This window comes from Musa acuminata, chromosome BXJ1-2 (genome assembly GCF_036884655.1).
Source record: "Musa acuminata AAA Group cultivar baxijiao chromosome BXJ1-2, Cavendish_Baxijiao_AAA, whole genome shotgun sequence".
Lineage (NCBI taxonomy): Eukaryota > Viridiplantae > Streptophyta > Magnoliopsida > Zingiberales > Musaceae > Musa > Musa acuminata.
Genome location: NC_088328.1, coordinates 17438876 through 17463525, shown reverse-complemented (window position 1 = coordinate 17463525; position 24650 = coordinate 17438876). Strand labels below are relative to the sequence as shown.

The 24650-nt window shown below is 38.1% G+C and overlaps 2 protein-coding genes across 2 annotated transcripts; one reads left to right on the top strand and one right to left on the bottom strand.

Moving 5' to 3' along the window:
* Positions 1-1291: 1291 nt before the first annotated feature.
* LOC135596110 (cytochrome b561 and DOMON domain-containing protein At3g07570-like) lies at positions 1292-2966 on the bottom strand. Its single transcript, XM_065087900.1, has 4 exons — positions 2708-2966; positions 2214-2628; positions 1749-2146; positions 1292-1677 (listed from the first exon to the last, which is right to left on the bottom strand). Exons 1-4 carry the CDS (start codon positions 2891-2893, stop codon positions 1429-1431), a joined length of 1248 nt encoding a protein of 415 aa, XP_064943972.1. The 5' UTR covers positions 2894-2966; the 3' UTR covers positions 1292-1428.
* Positions 2967-8129: 5163 nt separating this feature from the next.
* Positions 8130-23832, top strand: LOC135596109 (GTPase-activating protein GYP1-like). The gene is made up of 10 exons (XM_065087887.1): positions 8130-8379; positions 9263-9416; positions 9496-9679; positions 10434-10504; positions 12041-12178; positions 12272-12363; positions 18636-18907; positions 19852-19937; positions 20022-20123; positions 23463-23832. The coding sequence occupies exons 1-10, from the start codon at positions 8291-8293 to the stop codon at positions 23622-23624; spliced, it is 1350 nt and encodes a 449-aa protein (XP_064943959.1). The 5' UTR covers positions 8130-8290; the 3' UTR covers positions 23625-23832.
* Positions 23833-24650: the final 818 nt, after the last annotated feature.

Genomic DNA, 24650 nt, shown 5'->3' with positions numbered 1-24650 from the left:
AATATAAAATATTATGATAAATTAATTTAGGATTCTAATATAACAATTACTTTTCGTCGATCATGACTCAACATGTAGAGTTCATCCCGAATAACAAGATATCATATTTCTTGAAAATGATAAAATATTATCAAAATAATATGTAAAGAGAATATTCTTTCACAAAGTCAGTCATTTAAAATTATATTACCAACAATATTACAAGCAAACCTTATATAAAGCATATTTTTGTTCCATACTAATTAAATAAAATTCAAATGTTGAAACTTTTCAAGAGTTTCTTTTCACTTACAATAAATTTAAATTAACTCGATTGGCAGAGAGATTTTATCTGATATATCTTTTGTATAGTTTTCTTATATAAGATCAGATATTAACATTCTTTGTCATAAAGTAAAATGAACTTCTTTTCGTCTGTTCCAGAAAAATAGATTATATTCGATCAATTGTTACTTTGGGTTTGATAATCAAATTTACCGCATCATATTCTTGTTTTTCTTCTGTTAAATTCTTGAACGTTTTAGGTCTTAAAAATTCAACCCCTCATATAATTCAAGGTTTGGTGTGTTGGTCTTCTCAGTCTACCCAATCCACACACAAGCAGTATATATGCGCCCACCGTTTCTCTCCGTTGTCTTCTTGGATTCCCTTGGTTGGATTCGGTTCTATTTCTGGTCCGTTTCCGTGTGCTTGGCACACGCCATTTACGCCGACTTCCACGCGTTTGTTCGTCTTCAACCTCCTTGGAATCGATTCTCTTTGGCTACCTAGTTGTCAAAGGGTGGTTGACGACTGATAATGTTGCTGCAGATTTTGTATTGAAGAGCTGTCTGTGTCCACCATAAGTGTAGTCAACATTACAGAAGGACTGTCTTTTTCTTGCACTCATAAAGGAGAAGAACAACAGTAAGAGAGAGAGAGAGAGAGAGAGAGAGAGAGAGAACAAATGAAGTTATTTTATCTGAGAAACATTGTATAATCCAAGTGCATGTCACCATGACCAAGAATCAGATTAACAATCTCCTGAAACAGTGTGCTGTGGATGTGCAACGCCGCCTGTTTTGTGCCTGCTGCTAGTAATCAATTCGATCCATGTAACCAGATCTATATGCATTCTAGATCACTAAATCTTCTTCCGATAGGCATTAGTTTAGTTTGAAGAACTCATGGACTGATCTTTCTCATGCATCAGCAGTAGAAGATCCAAGTTTGGATGAATGTGAGCACTGGATGATCCTTCGTGCACAGTTTGATGCACATCACGTTGCCTAAGACATGGATGCATGAAGGATAAAAACACCAACAATGATTTCACCATCAAAGAACAAGTATACACGCTCGAGAAGAAGAAAGAGGAACAGTCAAAATAAGATTCTATGCACAGCCACAAGAATCAAAGTAATGCATGCAGAGCCATGCAACGCAATCCTAACACACGGTACACTCCGCTACATGCTTCCTCCTCCACTCCTCCAGAACGAAGCAGCCGACCACCCAAACCCCCACGAAGATGCCGTAGCCGTAGCTCCAGTCTCGGGCCTCCTTCGCCAACCACAATCCGTAGAAGATGTTAGCCACTGCACTAACGATCGCCGCCCGTCCCACGTTGTGGTGGTACCAGTTCCAGTACTTCCTCGCCTTGGCTTCCTTCTTTGGCCTCATGAGAACCGCCATGACCTGCAAATTTTGGGTAGCATCGATTATCTTGTTTGTGTATTTGGTGAGTGTTTGTGCCATGACGATCTTACTTGCAGGCCGCCGAACGCTAAGACGAAGATGCCAAGGATCTTGTGTGCGTCGACGTCGCGGCCGTCGCCCAGGTTGTGCTCAAGTTTGACGCCGGCGAGCACGCCAATGACCCCGACGACGAAGGCGACCCCCTGAACGAGAACGTGTGAGTAGAACCAGAGCGGGTCGTGGTGCTTCAGGAATCGAGCCGTGGCTGCTCCGATGGGCAACAGAATCCCCCACCCCAAGATGGTCAGCAGCGCATGTTTCTTGGCTAAGCTCAAGCCTCCGCCTGATCTCCTTGCCACTGCGTCTTCTCCATCGCTGTCGTTGTCGCCGCCCCTCTTTCGTCCGCTCGACGATTCTCCTTCCCCGTCTCCTTTTCGTCCATGCTCATCGTCATCACCATCATCATCCCCTGCACATCACAAGCTCAAGTTTCGATATCCTTTTCTGGTCTAATGGATGAACCAGGAAACACTCACCGCCACCTCCGCCGCCAGCAGGAGAACTCAAGGTGCCGGAAGCCATGTCTCTGTGCGTAGACAAATAGCCACCGGACGACGGCAGACTGTTCGACGGCCCGACGGCATAGACCAGACTCGACTCAGGCTGCGCAGTACTGAGCTGGAAGGCGAGGTACAACCGTGAACTCTGCGACACTATCAACGAGCTCCCCTGCACTAATGAAAGGCTCCCTTTGTCCGGCGGGCACTGGTTCGAGCTATACCCACCGAGATAGTACTGCCTCACGATGCCCACGCCGCTGCTAGACTTCCACCCGACCACGGCGCTGCTCCCGACCATCCTGCCGTTGCCAGAGAAGCCAATTGCGATGTACGCCCCTTTATCAGGTGCCGAGAGCACAAAGTTCCACAGACTTGGCCCTGCGTTCTCATACTGAATATGCATGCAATCCTTGCAGCGTTAGATTCTATATGACAAATAAGTAAGGGTTTACCATGACCATGTCGTATACCCTTAGGATGAATCCTTCGGAACTCCATGCAGACATGCAGGTGAGGGAAGAGGTGTTGAAAGGAATGAGGTTGCTAACAGTTAGCTTAGAGGAGCAGGAGTCTGACTGAGAGCTGACAAAGGAAGTGAAGCTCAAGAGTAGGAGGATGAAGGTGGAGAAGCAAGAAGAGACGTTCTTCATCTCCATCACTTCCTGGTTCTGATCTTGGCTGATACGTATCTGCTATATATATGCGTAAGGGTAGTTTTCTTTTCAGAGGGAAAGAGAGAATGATCTTTCAAGATGGAACAGCACAGTAGATGAGAGCAGTTGGAGGAAGAAATAAATTATTCATTGTTCTTCCTTCAAGGATTTGCATAAGTTATTAAAGCTGAAGTGGGTGATTTCTTTTGGATTAAATGGATACCCAAAGGAAAAGTGGATTTCCACTTCATCTAACTTATACTAATGAAAACTGACCTGTAGCCAAGCAATGATTCACCCATAAGACAGACAGCAGTGCAAAAGAATTAAATGGATAGACGTAGATTTCTTGCATTCTGTAGGTGCATGATCTTCTTATGATGGACCAATCTATATCTGGTAGACAGATGTAGATGGTCAAGGTTCAATTCTACATGCCCATCATGAACAAAGATGTCTGAAATATCAGGAATTGGACAAAGAAACATTAATGGTGTTGAAGTCTATTTTATGATGAATGACAGAATATTTGTCAATTGTTTTAGAGAAAGAAAAAGATAAATGATAGAGGACTTAAAAAATAAACCTAAGTTCTTCTTCTTCTTCTTCTTCTTCTTCTTCTTCTTCTTCTTCTTCTTCTTCTTTGACTACTATAATATCTTGCAATTTCCATCATTTGGTTACTAAGCTTTAATGCATCACAACTTGTAATTGTCCAGAGAATGAACACAGAGAAGGTACAAGTTCCTCTTTTGTGAGTATAACATAAAAGGGAAAATCCACTCTTGTAGTAATCTTTTCTTTCATCAGATATCCATTAAGTTATTGAATAACTGATCTATTTCAAAGAATTAAGCTCATGTTTGATTGTTTTGACACAAAAAATTAAAAGATTTAGGTAAAGGTTATTAGGAACAATATGTATAAATGTGGAAAATTTTAATTGCATTGGGATCTTCTTTTTGAAAATTTGATTAAATATGTAGAATTTAATTAGATTGCAACAAACACAATCAATATCTTGAAATTTAAAGATGATATTTTAGTTTTCCACAGACTTAGATGTAGGATAAAAAATTATCTGAATATCTTTTTTTTTTCTATCTTATATCTTAGATGTCTCAAATGAAAATATTTATAAATAAATGTTATATAGCCACTGGGAGGAAATTTTGATATTCCATATATTTAAACTTGATTTTATAAAATTGATGGAAAAATTATTGAAACTGAAGTAAAACAAAATCTATATAAAATAAAATTTTCATAACTCAATCGATGGAATTATCAAATATTTGATCTTTTCTAATGAAAAAAAAAAATATATGATTGATATATTCAAGATAATTACTTATTTATAACATATCAGACTTCACTTTATTTTTTAAGAAAAATAAAAAATTATATTATTGAGAAGCTAAGTATAGAAACGTAAAGCTTGTTGGTCATCCACAAAGTAAAAAATTGAAAATAAAGAGATTTGACAAAAAAAAAAAAGCTAACAAATGGCTTACATTGTTAAGAGATTTGGGTAAGTGAATAAACTTTACTGAACTAAAATTTTCGAAAAGATAAAAAAATATTATAAAATATAGACTTAAAAAATGAGGGACAATCCCTCGGCAAAGACTAGAAGTTGAAGGGAGTCCGATTTGATCCAAAAGCCTTCGATAGAGTAGTTATGGTTTTGAGGCCTCCAAACAAAGCTAAGGCTTCAGCTATAATAAGATTGAAAGTTTGACATGATCATCTTCTCTCAGAGAAAAGTATTTATTGTAGTCTTGATAATGAATCTCATACTTATGGGTTATTCAAATGCTACAAATGAGCCATCCAAATCTACATAGAAGTCAAATCTTACTTGAGAATCCTTGGACCTTCATATGACACCTCAACATTACCCTTAGAAGCTTAGGTGGAATCAAATATATTTTTGAAGAAAAGGTTGAAAGTTTGGCTTTTAAGGAATTAGGGTTAGTATGGAGCATTTTAGTTTCAGAGTTAAATTGAAAATAAAAATAACCAGTGGCTAATTGATGATGTGGCACTTAAAAGGGATTTACTAAGCCTACGGAGGAATAATCTAAGGTATTCAAGAAGAGGGGTTTTACTAAGGAACTTACTATAGAGTGTGTTCTTCAATTCTACAATAGTCAGGGAGAAGTTTCTCAAGTCAAGCTCAATGCATAAGGAAGATTGTGATTGGGTCTTCTATAACTTACCCTACAGTGAAGAGTCCGGCTTTCAGGCTTAAACACCATGTGCTCCCTAGAAAAGGTTAGGAGGGTTTTGCAAGAAGGTGCTACTACAAAGATAAAGTTTGGGAAGATTGATCATCCTGTAGGACTATGGGTGGTGTGAAGGATACAAACGATTGATAGAAAAGAGTTATGGAGAAAGAGACATCAAAAGTAGAAGGGAAGAGCTTAGGGATGTCACGTAGATAAAGGACGAATAGAGGAGCCTAGTAGGCTTGCTTTGGTAGGGGGTAGGTGAAAAGTGACTTTATGCAACTTTAAATCTTTTTATCAAAGACAAATAATCCACCAAAGATAAATGATTTATCAAAAATCAAGGGCAGAATCAAGATATGGAACTTCAAATCTTCTTTTACAATTGAACATAATAATGGTTGATTCAACTGTTCACAAATCTTACATTTTTTGTTCTAAAACATATTCATATAAATATTTTTTTATATAATAATAAAAGAAAAAGGTCAATTCTAAGAAAAATCCTCTAAGTTTAGGAATATTTCATAAAGTACAAAATTTCTCAATGATGCCCCTATTTTTTCAATATAGTTATCCTACCCTTATTGATCATCACCCTTTGCTCATCGACCGCCCCCCTCCACCCCGTCAATTGCCCTCCCCTAGTCGCTTACACCAGGGTTTGACCTTACTTGCAACCCCTTACCCTCCCTTGGCTACCTATGCCTCCACATGCAAATTGGCCCCGTCAATCACCTCTCTCCTTTGCTTGTGGTTTAGCCTTGCGAGCCACTCCTCTCTTCTCCATTGGACTCTTATATATCTGCGCACATGTTAATCTTAGTAATCACCCGCCTCCATGCTCATGATGCCCCTAACAAAAGTAATGTAGGGAGGAGGAGGCAATAGTGATTCTGACGAAGCTAAAGGTAAAATAATTATATCACGTGGCTAGGAGTGCTATTTGAGAATTTTTAAAACTCGGGGCACTATATAAAAATTTCTTAAACTTATAATTTTCTTTGATTATCCATATCGAAAGATTATTGAAAATTTATATCATGCACTAATAGGTATATGCATATACCATTGCTATAAGTGTAGCATAGGAAATATATAAGTAGGAATTTAAAGATATACATAGAGATGCTGGAGCAATTAATTATTTTTATTAAAATAAATTTAATTGATTTAGAGATTTGTCACATTACAATATCTATTCAATAACAGAAAAAGAAAACAAGTGTAGAATAAAAGAAGAAAATCAGATTGGATCTTGATCAAATATTATAAAGCTTAATTGAAGATCTTAAAGATTTAGTTCTACGGAAACCAAAGTCAATCTATCAAAAATATCATCAATAAGGAAGATTATATTCAAATCAGGAATATTGAGATCATATATTTGGTTCGATATAATTATTATTTTTCTTATTTCTATATTTTTTATTCTTATATTTGGATCTATAGAAAGAGATAAAAACATTATAATTTAGATCAATCAGAACAATCAAGCTTGAGTTTTTTTTCTCACCTTGTATGTGAGTGGTACAAGGTCATAAAATAATTTCATCTTTTGTGTGTAAGACATGCGAATGTGCACACCTTCATGGAAGTATTATCCTTAGTCATAGCAAATATGACAATTATACTTTTTATTTTTTTTTCTATTATTATTATTATTTTAATTTTCTATTATCAAAAGAATTTGCTATTACTTATCCTACATCATTGCTAAAAATTATCAAATGGTTCAAACCATGTTTTTACCGGATGGCTTGAAATATTAATTATCTTTAGATTTTTATGTGTTCCAACAATTTCAAAGCCAAATTGCACAAAGCTACTTAGATTTAGACTTCATATCATGGTGGATGGAATTGAGCCTATCAAAGTGGATCAAGATGTTTTATTGCACTACCATCCCTCGTATGGCAATATTCTCATTTTTGTTTATTGTGCTTTTGAATTTGGTCAATTTAGTGTTTTAATCGATCTTGAATTTGGCTGATTCCATCTTTACAAAAATAACTTACATTAAAATTAATTAAATATGTAATAGTACTTTTAGAATATAATCTTATCTTCAAAAATTCTAGTGCTATTTGTATTAAAATCAAGGTCTGTCGTACCGAAGTGTACCGCCCGTATCGGGCGGTACGTATCGGTCATACAGGTTACTGGTACGCGGATCGTCCGGTGCCATTACAGTGCTACAGTGCTATACTGTAGCACTACTACAGTATGAAAAAAATAAAAAATTATTCGGTACACCAAGGTGTACCGCTCGGTACGCCCTGATGTACCGCCCGGTACACCGGTATCGTATCGTACCGAGCCCGGATCGAAATGCTGGTACAGTACAGTACAGCGAACCTTGATTAAAATATGCCAAAAAGAGTGAGTCAAATTCTTTAAAAATATTTAATTCTTTTAGGAATAAAAACTTTTGTTTAGGCTTAATACGGCTTTTTACATTAAATGTTTATGTTACCTAGATATGTTAATTATGTTTATGTTATTTGGAATGCACAGCTTTTTAAATTATGACATTTACATATTTTGAGCATAACACTCATGGAAAATATAAATAATAGATTTACATATTATTAATTATTTATAAAACTTCAATACTATATGTTCATTTTGGTTTCGTATGTATTTGGTGTCCATTAGAGAGGAATAGCACAAATATATTATATCATTGTCATATAAGTACTGCTATATATATCCACCCAGGTCACCCTTGAAATATTTCAGGGGCACGGGCCTACAAATTTGTGGGTCCAGCAAGTGTGTGAGAGCACAATCACCCATGAACTTTTCAAGGGGTGTTTCATCCACGCAACTTAGATTTACGGGGAGCACCCCCTGGACATTTCAGATGGCTTGATCGACATTCCATTAGTTGGTTATCGACAGCCGTCCAATTTTGATCAGTCGGTTCAGATCGAGCATCAAATTTCGTGTTCACAAGCTTCATGTGATCGTGCGTTGGGCTCACCTCAAGATCGCCAACCGCAACCACCCTCTACGTTACTTTTGGATGTCCGCCGAAGGGGGATTGAATAGCTGCAAGGAAATCGAAGGGGAAGGCTGCGCGATAGCCTCTATATACGGGGAGGAGTAGAACGAGAGGCACGAAGCCACGAAGAGCGGCCGAGGAGACGACCGCGCGAGGTAGGAGATGAGCGGCGGCGAAGGCGGCACTGGCCGTGGGAACCCCAGTCCCAATCTTGAATGGAGGTTCAACCAAACCCTCCGAAATGTTCAAGGGTTAGTGTGATCATTCCTCCTGATCCCGATTTATTGGATCCTTTTGGCTTTGTGTCGGATGCTTAGTTGCTTCCGTGAAACCAAATCTAGATCTTTGGTGCCAATGTTAGTGTAGGATCGGGGGGAAAAGAGCGGAATTTTGGTAGGTTAGTCTTTGTACGAGAGGAATTGCATGAAAAGTTTGGGTCTTGATGGTTTACTGTGGGTTTGTCTCTCGATTTTGATGGGGTAATGGGAGAATTGATCTGGGTTCGTGGAAAAATGGATTCTTCATTGCTAGAAAGTGAAATACCAATATGATTGGCTTTCGGATCTGTTCATTTAGTGACCCAGGGGTTACCAGAGTGAGTCACAGGATTGTTTCACGTCCTAAATGGATGTATGAATTCGTATGTAACTCTAGGTTGCCTAATTCAGCCAATTTTTTTTTCAGTTATTATTGTTTGTTGGGTTTGTTCACCTAATGTGTTTGATCAGGATGTTTTGTTCATTTTATTGTATTATTTAAATGGTGCATTCTGTATGCTTAATCAAGATAGTCCAACATAACATTGCACGTTCTTGTGCTACTGCTGCTTTATCATTTAATACTGTTGTTTAAGTTATTCACTTTGAGAAGGCATAGGGATGAAGCATGAGCTTTCTTTGACCTAAAACTTTGAAGTGGAAAACAAAATAGCTTTAGCTTCTTTAAGAAGGTTCAGTCAAAGAGAATCAGAGATGATAGAGGAAAGGTTCAGACATTTCTTAAGATGGAAAACCTACCTCCATCATGAAAATTCCATTTTGCTAATCTTATGATCAAATTCTTCTTCTATCCATGTTTGATGGACAGGGTTCCTAAATAAATATAAGCATGTCTTCTAACCTACACTTCATCCAGGTTACTACGAGGTCGCAGCTTTCCTGGCAAAGTTCTGCTGACTCGCAAATCTGAGCCTCTAAATGTTAATGATTCTCCTGTACGCTCTAAAGAAATTACAAGAAGCTACTCTGAAAATGATCGTGGAGATCAACATGCATGCAGTTCCCATGAGGTAATGATGAACATTGCCTATGACTGTTTCAGTACTTTTACAATGATCTTATCTACTAAAAATGTCTTTTTCTCCACAGGCAGAAGTTCAAAGTTCTGGAAGAACAGCAAGCAACACGATCCTTCAGAAGACAAATATATCAACCTCAAACAATGCAAATACACCTCCAGATGCTAAGGGTTCTGTTTCTGGAGCTAGAGCCACAGATTCTGCAAGAATTGCAAAATTTACAAAGGAGCTTTCTAGACCAGCTGTTATATTAGGTACATAAAGTTTCATCATACTTCTATGTGTTTCTTTTAACTTTCTTTTTTCAATCTTTTAAGAATTAAGAAACTGCTATGTTTTTAGTGCTTTTTTTTTTGTGTATAAAAATTATTGTGTCTCGCTTCCCTCCTTGCTCAGGCTTCCTTTTTGCTTGTTCAGTTTGACCTTGTTTTGGTTTTCTCAAAAAATTTTGACGTTGGTTTAGAGTTATGATGTATGTAGCCAAGTGTTTATATATAATATCATTTCAGATGGAAAGATAGTAACTTTCTAGTGGCATGATACAAAGTTTTGAACTGTTGATTTTCTTGGTAAAGGTTGAAGACTCTGTATCATCTTTCATTCTCTATATTTTCCTTCGAGAAGTTTGAACTCATTTTTTCCTCTAGTTATGTACAATTCAGGACTCTTAGTCTTTTCCAGGGATTTTTCACCTCGTAGCTAAGTTGGAAATTCTTGTACGCTTACAGTTTAGCATATGTACATGCTTGCTCTACTTAGGAATCAATTATCTTAGATAATCTCAACTCTCATGTCTTTGTTGCAAAAGAGCATTTTCTTTCAACTGCAGTTTGCCTTAAACATTTACATTTTTAGTTGGTTTTCTCTATTTTCTCTTATCACTTCTGAAAATTCTAAGTATTAGTTACTAATATTATTAAAGCTTTTCTCTGGTCTATTTGTTTATCATTACTCCTGTGTCATATATAGTAACTGTAAAAGTCAATAAACGTGTTTGCATTCATGCAGAGAAACTGCGTGAATTATCTTGGAGTGGCATACCCCCATATATGCGGCCTAATATATGGAGGCTTCTTCTGGTAACTATTTAAATTTTTGTAAGTTCGGTGGTAGCTTTGGCTTAATAGATCAAAATATAAACCATTGTTCACTAAGGTGAATTTTATAGTTGCTATTTCCCAATTTGTTTTCTGGAGTTTGCACAATGTCTGCATATCCATAAAATGATGCTACTGTACATGCATCTCATTGAAAAAGATGTGGGACATAGGCAGGTCAGACATTTTTTGTTGATTAAACTGTTGAAAGAAAAGGGAAAGCAGCTATGGTTCCCTGCATATTCCATGCATTTTCTGTTTTCTGACTCTCCAAAAGAAGCTAGCAGGGCCTCCATCAAAGGCCAATTATTCTTGCATTAGTATATTTGAAGTCCTTGAGATACAACTTTCTGATAGAACAACCACTGAACTTTATGGTGCCTCTGTTCGAGACCAAAAGCTCAAGTAAAGCTCCTGGCAGGGCCTCCGCTTTCTCCAATAGACCTATTATCAGGAATTGAATATATCTTTTTAAATATATTTTCAGGCTTATATAATTTGTTTATTTTAATATATTTTATTAAAACATACACATTGTATTTTTTTATGACAATGTAACATTTGGAAACAATTATATAAGTCAACATAAACAAGAAAAAAATTGACTCTCCAAGCCGGCTCAATCGATCTTGGTCATGACAGCCCCAAATTCACCATTGATCCAGGTTGAGCTCTTACTTATCTTGATTTTTTGATTTATTGTGGAAGATTTTTGTTCCTCTGCCCTGCATTAGGTGATTCAGTTGTTTGTTAAGATGGTCTGTACATGATCACCATTCATCTTGGACCCTATTGTTAACATCTTGATGAACACATTAGTTTAAACTTTAAAGTCATCAATTATGTTGAACATTATCGACATAAGACTGTCAACAAGGTTTAATGCATTTGTGATATAAATGCATAGCACATTTCTGTGAAAAGAAGTAAAAGGTATCTATAGTTCATATTGATGTGCATGAGCCAATTCAATATATGGCTTCCTCTATTGCTATCACTTTTCATCTTCAGTATAGAGTCATATTCCTTATTGGGAAAGGAAAAGTTACTTAAACGCATGATACATTGTTGTCTTTTTCTGGTGCATTATGAAAGGATTTTTCATTTGTCAAAAGGAGTGGCAAAATTGATGCCACAAAAAGATTAATCAACACTAGGCTGCAGAGAATAAAGTTAAGTGCAATTTTATTTTTTTGCATTTTATAAAACTAGTTGAAACTGATGAACTATCATTCTTATCTTGAACTAACACTGTTTTGTGAACTGTCTCATTAGGTCTAGATTCACTCTTTTTCATAATTGTTTACCTTAATTTAATTCTCTGTTCTGACAATAGATTTGGTTCCATTTAGCATATACTAGAATGCGTTTGAAGGTGATATAATTATGTCTTAACTGAAAGTGGTCGCACTTAATAGTCCTGGAATCCTTTTTTTCTGTGAAATTTCTCTGTGGTTGCACTTATCTTGTATATATTGTTCTATTACACATTCATAATTTAAGTATTAGTGAAAACAGGGATATGCATCACCTAATACAGATAGACGTGAGGGAATTTTGGCTAGAAAACGACTCGAGTATGTTGATTGTGTCTCTCAGTATTATGACATTCCTGACTCTGAACGTTCAGATGATGAGATTAACATGCTTCGCCAGGTTTATTCATTCACCTAGGCCTGATGCTTTTAAAATATGGACTTAAAATGCTGGGCGTATGTTTTATTTCTGCCTTATTCTTTTTTGTGTCAGATTGCTGTTGACTGCCCAAGAACAGTACCTGATGTCACTTTCTTCCAGCATGCTCAAATTCAGAAATCATTGGAACGCATTCTCTATACATGGTTAGATTTCATGGCAAATTCTGTCATCTAGAAAAGGAAAAGATTTCTTACCTTATTAGTTGAATTACCAGTATTAATCATTTGGACTTTCTTTATTGTCTTGATGTAAATATTGCTTTAAACAGATTAAGTTACCTATTAAGGGGCATATTTTTGCAAAATGATGTATTAATTTAATATAATTGTCATTTTTTAATTTTACTTCAGTAGTAACTCCAAAAAAGCAATTATTATAAGTATATTTGCAAAAAGGATCATTTTCAATTTTTAGTTTTCTGGCAAATGTAAAATCTGTTGGGTCCAATCTTCGTATTAAGCTATCCTTATGTTAGACATGAGTAATCATTATCGGTTATCCAATTGAACTCACTGAAGTAGTGGCAATGTCATTCTATATCTTTTATTTGATAGTTTTAATCATGTCAACCATGTTAGCTTTATTCTAGTTTATTTCTCTTTAAAAGATCAGTTTTGTGGCCATTGTCATTGGTAAACATGCCTTACCCTTCTATTGTTGTAAACATGACCAAGATAGATACTTATTATGCTATATCAGCTTTAATTTCCTTGAAAAGATAATTTTGTTTTCATCCTTTGTAATAGATCAATAGCTTAGCTGTATGTTTTGAGCAAGGATTGAAATTTCGTACCGTATTGGAGTTTCGAGATTCGTTCAGTACAGTATGGTACTATATATATATATATATATATATATATATATATATATATATATATATATATATAAGTAAAAAAAAAAGGGCAATTGCCTCGTCACCCTTTTTGGTGCATGGGGAGAAGAAACCACGCGGGGCAGAAAAACAAGGCTCTTTATATATATATATATATATATATATATATATATATATATATATATATATATATATATATATATATATATATATATATATATATATATATATATATATATATGTATGTATGTATATGTAAAAAAAATTTATTTTTTGCGATATCGCCTCTTTTCTTCCCGCGTGGAAAAGAAGGTGGGGAGAAGAAACCGTTTCTTCTCCCCGTGCAAAAAGGGTGACGAGGTGGCGTGGCCACCTCGTTGCCTCGTTTCCACGCCGCCTCGTCGCCTCGTTTCTTCACGCCGCCTCGTCGCCTCGTTTCTTCTACCTGCGTGATGTCACGGACTTAGCTGGTTTTGCCTAAGTCGTGCGGCACCCTTGCGTGTCCGTCCGCAAAGGTTAGCCTCCCCGAAGCCTCCTATGGTCCCTTAGGACCCACGAAAGAGAAAACGAGTTAGAGAAAACGCCTCACTTGGGATCCACAAGCAAACATTTCCGAAAACACTTCTAGACAATGCAAATTACAAACAGACTTTACAAGCTTTGAACAGTTGCACAACAAAGGGTCAAAATGGTCCACTACAGATCGAAAATCTCTCACAAGTGTCTACATGACACAACCTTTATTTATAAGCCTAAAGCAGCCACCAAACCCAACTAAAATGGGACTATTAAGCCTTCGGCCGTCCCTCTACATGCTGTGCAAAGCATGAACATACTAAAAGACACAGACATACATAAGCATCATATCAAACATCATGTTTAGAAGTTTGTCCGTGACATTCTCCCCCACTTATTCCTTCGACGTCCTCGTCGAAGTCTTTGCCGACACTACAACTCCTCGCCTTTGCTGAATCTTCAATCTTATGCTCCAGCTACAATGCGCCTCTTGCCTCTCAGCTGCTCTTCGCTATTGTTTTTAAGTAGTCGAACCTTTGATCCGTCATGCTGCTTCAACTCGCCAATGACTCTGACTCTAGTGTGGGGTTGGCTGAGTTATGTTGATCCCTGTTGATTCCTGCAGATCTTCCAGATGAAGGAAAAGGCCATCCTTACTATGCGCTAGTCTCTCAAATGTCTCATGCTGCTTGAACTGGGTGGATGCTTGTTGGAGCTTTAACGAGCATCATCTCGCAAACTTCTGAAGTTTTGGGTCCTTCCTCTACAAAATTTGCCTATTGACTCTTCTTTCACTTAGTTGTCACTTCCAAGTAGGTTCGCATCACTTCCGCTTTCGATTGGCATTTCGTTGGGAAATAAAGCGGATAATCTACTCTCAGTAGCACTGATCACCGTTGGTGAGGATTTGACAACTGTTGTCTTCCATTATCTTCGAAGGGTCTTTGAACCTGTACAGAGCTCCTCTGCTGGATAAATAAAAGACTTGGGGTACTCGATTTCGCCCATTCTCTTAAGAGTTGAGAAGGCAAAGGTTATTTGACTTTGCCCGCCTCCTCAAGGTTGTACTCCATGCATCGAGCTGGTTACTGGCCTTCGCCTGCTCTTTGCTCACACTTCTGAAGCACTTAAATTGTTTGTACTCCTTGCGTTGAGTTAGCTACTGTGATTCACCTTCTCAATGCCATCGAACTTCTGGAATGCAAGAAGTTTTCACCCAATTTGGAGTAAGTCTCTAATAGTTTTGGTCGCCTCTGGGATTGTACCATCTTCTCCATTAACCCGGCCGCCTACTCCATTGAGTAGTAAAGGTACAGCACCGCGTACTGCCTACATCGTTCCTTGGTCATGCCCTCTTGCATGACCCGAAGTCCTTCACTTTCAGCTATCTTGATGAGAAGCTCGTTGACACCGGTCTTACAAAGTTCATTGGCCTCTGCCTTTCAGCCTTGTCTCGGTACTTGGAGTTTGCCTCTGCATGCTCCACCTCCTCGGCCTCTTTCACGACCAAGCGCTCTCCCTCCATGAGAGCAAGGAATCAATGACTTTCACGGAAGTCCCGCCACTGCGGTACCATGGCGCTGCCATGCCCATGGCCCTACTATCCGTCGCCTCGCATCTGCATCCATTTTCTTCACGATCAGTAGATATGTCTCTGTGGCACTCCTCCGAGTCCACCTTCATTCTAACTGATGCTTGATTTTGGGTAGCTAAGTCCCTTTAGACTCATTGTCGCTTCCTCGCCCCTTTCGACCCCCTGCTTCAACACCTCCGTGTTCTCCAAGCAGCTCCCTTTGGTCGATGGAAAGACAGATTGTAACTCCCATGCATGGCCTCTGTCATCACGTTGTAGGGTTTGCACCGATTCTGTTCTCCTTAGCTTCCTTGGTAGCAACGTTCGCTTACTCGACATTATCCTCTGACTTGCCGGGCTCCCTTGAGCGAATATAGGCTCTGAAGCAGTCCAACTCTCCAGCTGCTTCGATCATACCTCTGCATGATCAAGTCCCTCCCATGGAACTCACTGGTACTTGCATTCAAACTTTTTCCTTGGTGGAACACAGTCCCCATATGTTGATGACCAAGGTTTTCATCCGATGCAAAATTCGATGCACGCACGGAAGACCCGCCTTTGCGGTACCATGGCCTTCACGCCTTGAATCCATAGCCCTTCTTGTCGTCGTGTTGTTCACCGAAGTGGAGCTTCCAGTAGCTCCCGATCATACCTCCGTATGATCTAGTCCCTCACGGGACTATGTCGTGTGTATCGCATTGCCACGAACTGTTCCACCACGATTCGCTGCACCATGTCGCCTCCTGGTGACATCTCTATTGCATTCTGATCCTTGTGGGATGAACTCGAATTGTGATCCCTCCATGTGTGGCCTTTGCCAATACATCGCAGTGTTTCTTCCACATTCGATTTTGTTCGCTCCTTTGGCAATCGACCTTCATCCACCCACTCTTGGGTCACACCTAGATGAAGCACCGCTCCAGGACTGTCCGTTGCCTAGTAGCTCCCGAAGTCCACCGACTTCGCTGCAATTAGTGCACCATTGTCTGGATCCTAGGCCTCTGCCCCTACCAGCACAATCTTCGCTGCGCACCGCTTTTTGCCTGGCAACTTGACTGGCAACACTGTGGCATATTCTTCAAGAGTACCCACCTCCGCGTCCTCTTGCCCCGTGCCAAGGCCTTCTAAACTCAACTTCGCTTCCGCAAGTTGAGTCGCCCTGGTTTCTCTATCAAATGTTTCTCCGAGAGAAGGTGCATGTGCCCAGAAGCTCCCTTCGTCTTTGGCACCATGCAAGATGAGTCCGCTCCGTCAGAATGAAGGACCTATGGAACAACATGATCCTACTCTTGCCTCTGCAAGAGTTCATGTCCTTGACCTCTGTCCAAGGAAAGCACTGTGCCTCCGCTCCATGTTTCATCTTCTATGCTGGCTCCCTTCATATGGCTTGGGTACTTCACCAAGTTACACCCAAGTTGCTTCGCTCCTCGTTTTTGCATTGAGTTGATGGTGGCCCTCGCGCCCACCATTCCACGAGTCAGCCCTCCCATTGAGTCTGATCTCCATATCGACTCCAAGTGTGTCTTCATTTATGTTGCCTTAGGTCGCTCCCCCACTTGATCTCGCAATGTATCCACCAATGCATTCTCTCAAGCGAGATCATGCGACGGCTCCTCGTCGCTCGCTCGGTCCATTGAGCTTCATGGAGTTATTGTTTGTTGAGGTACTCCTCCTCAACATGTGCGGTCTATTGCACATGATTCTCCCTCTGGAGAGCCGGGACTTATCCCTCCTGGATATCTATCCCGTTGGAGCAACATCTCTCTTTGTTTCGGAGACCACCATCCCCTTCGGACTACTCCGATTTGCTGAACAAACTGTGCATTGTTCTGCCTCCTGCAAACGCACTTGCTAGATTGCGACTGCACGTCAATACAGCCCTCGCTGCACCACTCAAGGCCTAGCAACATGTTGAACTCGCTGCACACTTCAGCCTCCTATGGACGTATCCTTCACATGCCGAAGAGAAAGTTTCAATGCTCCATGACGCCGAGTTTCGGTCGCCTTGGGATGGCCGTGAACATTCCATCGTCTGCATACAAGCCCATGCATGAGTACCAAATTCTTCGAGTTAGCAATTCCCCTTACCTCTGTGAGCTTTGCACAACTCTTTCGGTCGCTGAGCAACTCATTCCACCTTACATGGTCTCATCCTTTACCAAGCGCCTCGCTTGCCTTAAGCACCATCAAGTATGGTTGTCAACGTTGAGCCGTAGCTCAAACTCAGCCATCCTAACCTTTGTGCGCTCCGCATTCTTCCAAGTTTGCCTGTTCTCGTGGTGCCTCTTGCGCGAAGGGTTGGCCATTCCTTTGAATGCCAATCTCAGATGCCCGCTCCTCCGAGCGACTCCTTTTCCCTACATCTCCATGCCCATTTTCCCTCAAACGGTCACGCGTGTGCTGACTGCCCTCAACGCAGCCCCGCTAGGCCCCCCACATTTGCATGCTAAGTGTTTCTATGAGTGCTTGTCCCGCTCTGATACCATCTGTCACGGGCTTAGCTGGTTTTGCCTAAGTCGTGCGGCACCCTTGCGTGTCCGTCCGCAAAGGTCAGTCTCCTCGAAGCCTCCCATGGTCCCTTGGGACCCATGAAAAAGAAAACGGGTTAGAGAAAACGTCTCACTCGGGATCCACAAGTAAACATTTCCGAAAACACTTCATAGACAATACAAATTACAAACAAACTTTACAAGCTCTGAACAGTTGCATAACAAAAGGTCAAAATGGTCCACTACAGACCAAAAATCTCTCACAAGTGTCTACATGACACAATCTTTATTTACATACTTAAACGACTACCAAACCTAACTAAAATGGGACTATTAAGCCTTCGGTCGTCCCTCTACATGCTGTGCAAAGCATGAATATACCAAAATACACGAACATACATAAGCATTACATCAAACATCCTTTTTAGAAGTTTGTCCGTGACAGTGAGGAGAAGAAATGCCACCTCGACGCTTGGTTTCTTCTCCCCGCGATGCCAAGGATTCTTCTCCACGCGCAGATGAGGAGAGAGAGCAGCGTTGATCTCCAGGTTCTCCTCTTTTTTCTTCTCCCTCCGTTAATATCACCCGGGAGCGGGCGGTGACGATCGATTTAGGACGGTAATGGGGCGGAAATAGCCCCAATTGATGGTACCGCCCAGTAGCGGGTGATCCGTGTATCGGTCTACTGACATACTGATATGTACTGCCCGGTACGGACGGTATTATTTGAAATTAAAATCCTTGGTTTTGAGACCATTTATATGGAACACTGGTGAGACTTAGTCGATCCAGCTTTCACCTAGATGTACATTTTGCAAATCCTAGAACTTATCACATAAAATTTCTTTCTGTATTCCTTTGTCCTTGTTCTTCTAATTCTAGGAGCAAAAGAAAAATGTTGCACATAATTTTTTTTGTTCCATGATTTTCTTTTTATTATGTTTCTCTATTTGAAAAATATAAGCTGCCTGGAAAATGAATGTAAATAATCTTTCCTATCCTCAGGGCTATTCGTCATCCTGCAAGTGGATATGTTCAAGGAATAAATGATCTTGTCACACCATTTCTGATGGTGTTCTTATCTGAACATCTAAATGGCAGCATGGAGAACTGGTCAATTTCAGATCTTTCTCCACAGATGATCTCTAATATAGAAGCTGATTGCTATTGGTGTCTCTCAAAGCTGCTTGATGGCATGCAAGATCATTACACATTTGCTCAACCAGGAATTCAGCGCCTTGTTTTCAGACTGCGAGAGCTGGTTCGCCGCATAGATGGTACCTTCAGTTTTTGTCATTATTCCTTTACTTTTTAATGTACCTGTAACACAGCTTTAATCCAAGTATTAAGTTTGCAAAAATGATGTTCCTTTACCCAAGTATTACGCCTGTAGTCCTAACAATCTACAGTTGGCTATATAGGAACAGTTATAGATAAGTTCTTTCTCGTCACCATTTTTCCATTGAGAGAATCATCCTCCTGTATTTCTTGGGCCATCATGCACATTTTGTTCTTTCTGGTTAAAGTTTTCTTTGGACCTCTCATGGTACCTCTAATTTTAATTGCTCACCTCCCCCTCTGGACATGTTTGGGTTTTCCTTATCCTAAAATGGTGCTACCACTGACTTATGATAAATTTATCCATGGCTCAACTCAAGGGTTGCTTTTTCAGCCAGTACAGAACCGATGTGCCTTGTGATGTGAAAAAAAATGCAGTCCTGGTTCCCTCATTTTGGTTGTGTTGTATCCTCTGCATCGAATCTGATTCTCAAATCATTATGTTTTCTTGTTAGCCAATTTATGAAAACCCACCTAGCTATTGGGTTAACCAATGATCAAAATTTTTGACACAAAAACATGCATGCACCTCTCCATTTTAAGACACATACGTCAATTGTTTGATGTCATCATTCATATTAGATATGACAACTAAAAGACATTCTCTCAATCAAGTAATAAGATAGAAATTTGATATCACAGCTTTGTGATAAAGCAATAAGCAACTCTCTTTACATGACAAGTTTAAATCTTTGATTTTTAACCCTTTAACATATAACCTTATAAACAGTAAACATGATCTTTCAAGTAGTACCTATAGTTGCTTGCTTCAATCTATCTCTGTGAGAATATTCTGCCCTTCACTTCTTATGTATTTCTTTCATAATATCTTTTGAGTTCGAGATACTTTCATTCTGATTAATCTTTCATGTTTTGACATAAGAACCTGTATCAAGACACATGGAGAAGCACGGCCTGGAGTTTCTTCAATTTGCTTTTAGATGGTTCAATTGCCTTCTAATACGTGAGGTTGTTTTGATACTTCAAGAATGTTTCCTTGGAGATTATGTGATTGCCATTTAAGTTGCTAATTTATGGTTTATAACTTTCTAGATCCCGTTCCATTTGGTTACCCGTTTGTGGGATACTTATCTTGCTGAAGGAGATTCATTGCCAGATTTTCTTGTGTATATATCTGCGAGTTTGCTATTAACAGTAAGTTGTAGTTTGTCAGTTAATTATGTTGTGTTCATCTGAATATTATCTACATTTGATTACTGGGTGTAATGTGTGTTGCATAATCCTTTGAAAATCACCTATGACAATGATTCTATTCTTGCTTTTATTATGATATATGTGGGAGAACTGTTTCCTTAAACTTTTATGATCATCCACAAAACTGACAGCATAATCCTTTGAAAATTGCCTATGACAATGATTCTATTCTTGGTTTTATTATGATCTGTGTGCGAGAATCTTTTTCCTTGCTAACTTTTATGATCATCGACAAAGTTGACAGCTAGCTGTAGACCGTTGGGATCAGTCTAAATGAATGAACATGAGTAAGCTGTGTCCTAGACATCATTTAACGGCCTAGTCAATTAGACTCATACAAAGTCACTTCTGATTAAGTTGGTCCGAAAACAAATAAAGAATCAATCAACAAATTTTTGAGTGAGTATAAAATGATTTCATTGATTTTTCAATAATACAAAGTATAATAAACTATTGATAAACAGTATTTTTATCTTTTTTTTCTTCTTTTGGTAATTCAATATGAGATCCTACCTTAAACCCTTTTTGGAGAATTGAGATAGGTTCTATATTTGTGTTTTGCCAATTTCAACATAAGTGCCCACGATTTGAAACAACCATAAGATAGGTTCTAAAGAACTTTGAATTTCTTCAAGTTGATCAATTGGAATCCATTAGTTAATAAGACCAGACTAGTTTCTACCTACAAATGATATTTCTGGCATCAGTTTCAAAATATTACACTGGCGAGCAACATTGTAGTGGTATCAGCCAATTTCAATATGATCTAAGTGATTGGTCTCGATATGGTCTAAGGCTGATTCTGTTTGTTTGATTTTTCAACCTTAATAACATGATATGAATCACAATTATATGGAATCAATCAAGCTCACTTAAAATTGGTTTTTCATACTGTTTGACTAAGTCTACACCTCAACAGTCTTTAAAAGAAGAAAAAGAAGAAATAGAAGAGAGGAGTGGAGAAGGATGAGGGAATTCAAGGTGGTAAAAGGCAAAAAAAAAAACATATGACTATAAATGTAAAACAGATGAGAGTAGCCATGGAATGAGGAAGAGAGTAGCCCTGGAAAATTTAAGGAACTAGATATTTCATAATAGTTCTGGAAGATATCATGGGATTAGCAATTAATTTCAAATTTTATAAGCACTCTTCTTGAGTAAAGTCTTTCTTTTTTTATCTTTTCATTAACACTTCACCATCATGGTGATTAGTTAACCATCAAAGTTGTAGTAGGTTCATCAGTATCTATATATGTATGTATGTATGTATATATGTATATATGTATATATATATATATGTATATACATATATATATACATATATATATACATATATATATATATACATATATATATATACATATATATACACACATATATATATACATATATATATATACATATATATACACACATATATATATACATATATATACACATATATATATACATATATGTATGTATAACAATTACTTTTTATAATAAAATGTACAATAATGAATCATTCTTTATCGTTTTTCTTGTTATACTATGTATAGTTTTTATCTGTTTACACTTTGATTTCGTGTGTGTTTTCAGATACTTTTTGAACTAATCAAATTGATGTATCAGCCAAACCCTTTTTTTCTTTTATGTTGGAAGGGGATATGATCAATGCCTTCAATTGGAAAACTCCTTTGAGATAAAAATGCATTCAAAAAGACTGAGTGATTCTCTAGATGAATAAAGCCGGAATCAGTATGCCTGGAAATTGGTTTCATGAGCTATAGTGGGATGTGTCTCTGCTGTCACTTCATTGAAGAGCCTTTTGATGGTTAAGACCACTATTCTAAAGTTTATTCAGGAACATCAATCAAATTTTTTCAAACACACATTAAATTGCCTGTGACATAAAGGGTGCACGAAAGGTGCCATCAAAATTATCGAGAGCAGTGGAGATGATGAAAATAAACATTGAGTAAATTTGAAATAAATTAGCAATCACAAGTTGCCAGAAATGATATCATTGTTGTTGCCTCAGACAACCACAGAGATTGCTGGGATGCCATTATTGATGCTATTTTGTTGGAGAGTAAGCCAAACAACTACATAAGCTTCATGGAAGCTATCATTGATGTGGTGCTTGTTATCAATGCATTTGATGGAACAAGCTCAACAATCACCTAAGTGTCACATGCAGGGAACAGAAGGCTCCTATTTCCAATAAGTTGACACATTGCTTATGATAAAGAAACTCTGAGGCAGATGTCGCTGAATTGTCAGAGTTTCTTTGATGGGGGAGGTTACCGTTACTTATTCAGTCATGTTGCTTTGCTGCTATGTTGTATCACCTTGCTGTCAGAATCATAATATCTTGCTGGAACCATGTCAGAATCATTATTTACTTCTTTGATGAGAATGACATCCATTAATATATGACTTGATAAGCTAAGCAAAAAATTTCCCTTTTTGGATACCAATTTGTCAGCTTTGTTATTATTGGTTGAAAAATAAGACCATTCTTTTGGGCTTTTAGGTTTTAATGATACCATTAGAACTATTAGATTAAAACTTTAACAAAACTGGCGGATTACCATTGACTTCTGGATACTGTCACCTTTTAGTTCTGTTTGTCGTTTGCTTTCTGTTGTCGTTGAAGTTGCTAACACAAGGCAGGAGTTTTATAATAGTTTCAGCAGAGGTATACCTATCCTTCTGTTTGAGTATGATCCAACAAATATCCACTGTGAGATTTATCAATTCTTGTGGAAGCAACAGTTAATGTGTCGTTTAATTTTGGCCAAGGTTCTAGGAATCTATAAGGTTGTTATATTGATGTTAATAGTTGACCAAGGGACTTGTATCCTGTGATGAAGCGACCTTCTGTCTTGACTTCTATGCAAACTAACTTATTCTTTTGATCTGAGATCAATATGATCCTCTGGCTGCCTCTTTTTAAGTCATTCCAGTTGATTGCCTACAGATAATCATGTACGACCAGGATACAAGAAATATAAAAATGTGGCATGGTGGAAATCTACAATAACAAAGCTTTCCTTAGAACTTAGCATGTTATTCAAATAAGAAAATTTATGCTCTGATGTAGTCAACATATGCATGTGTTTGCTTTCCAAATTTATGGTTAATGCAAATGGTTGCTCATTCTTAGAAGCATCACTGCAATTTTAATCAATATACACATTACATTATTAGGCCGCATCAGTTGTTTTTTTTTTTTTACCTCTTTTGATTAGCACAGAAAGTTGCAAAATTCTAAATTCACAGTTTTACATGTTTCAGTGGTCTGATAAACTCCTAAAGCTTGATTTCCAAGAGATGGTAATGTTCCTTCAACACCTTCCCACACTGGACTGGACTCACCATGAGCTTGAGATGGTCCTTTCCAGAGCATTCATGTGGCACACCATGTTCAGCAGCTCTCCAAATCATCTAGCCAGCTAGAATTTTTTGTTCCTTTGCCAACCATGTAAGTTCCGCTCCATTTATTTCTTTTTAATCTTTCCATCTGTTTTATGTTTCGAGTGATTGTTGAAGGCCAGAGTTTTAATCGCATCGTTGCTTGTAACTTTCATGTTCTAAAGTTGTATATTCTCCATCATATGTATGTAAAATTTGATGACACTGATTTCTTAAGTGCAAGTAACCGGGTTCTATGTTGTCACCAAATTATCCTCTTCCATGGAAAATAACATGTACTAACTATGGCTGGTAACATCTCTTTATTGGTTATGCAAAATTGTGGGATGACTGTAGAACGAAAGACCATTTGTTGATAGAAAAACACTCTGTAAGTACCTAAAATAAATTAAAATATATGGATAGAATTAGTCCATTCTAATCTCAATTTGAAGGTGCTGCTTGTTGCAATGGCCCCAATCATAACTGCTTAGAATCAGAAGTACAAAGAAAGATGGTTATCTTGATGGGCACTGTTGAGATCTGAATATTTAGCAGCTGAAATTGTTAGGTTGTGTAAAGCTTAATTCCCATTTCTTGAATCTGTTTGTTGCATTTGATTAAACAGTTTCAGTTTGGAGATTGATTTAAGCAGTTCTAAAAGATTGCTTGTTAATTCGATCAACATAAAACTGTCAAAACAAGTTCAAGCACATGTTTCTGAGGGAACAATCTTCCTTTGTCTCGGTCTCAAAACTCATAAATATCTTGCAGTCCAACAATTTTCAAGAAACCACACAATCTGGTTGATTTGTGGGTTATTTTGGTTCAATTTTCTATCTTTTGAATCAAACCAGACGTCGAAAATTGTTTTGGATTTTGATATCAATTTCATGAAGCTTATTCCTTTGCATTTTTGTTCTACAAGGAATTGTTTTTGCCAAATGTATCAAATGAGTCAGTCTGAAAATGATCACAAGCTTTCATCAATTAGTAGTAGAATCAAACTCCAGAATTGCTGGTTTCATCAGAATTGCGTTGATCACCTCCTCGTTCCTTCATCTCATGTTC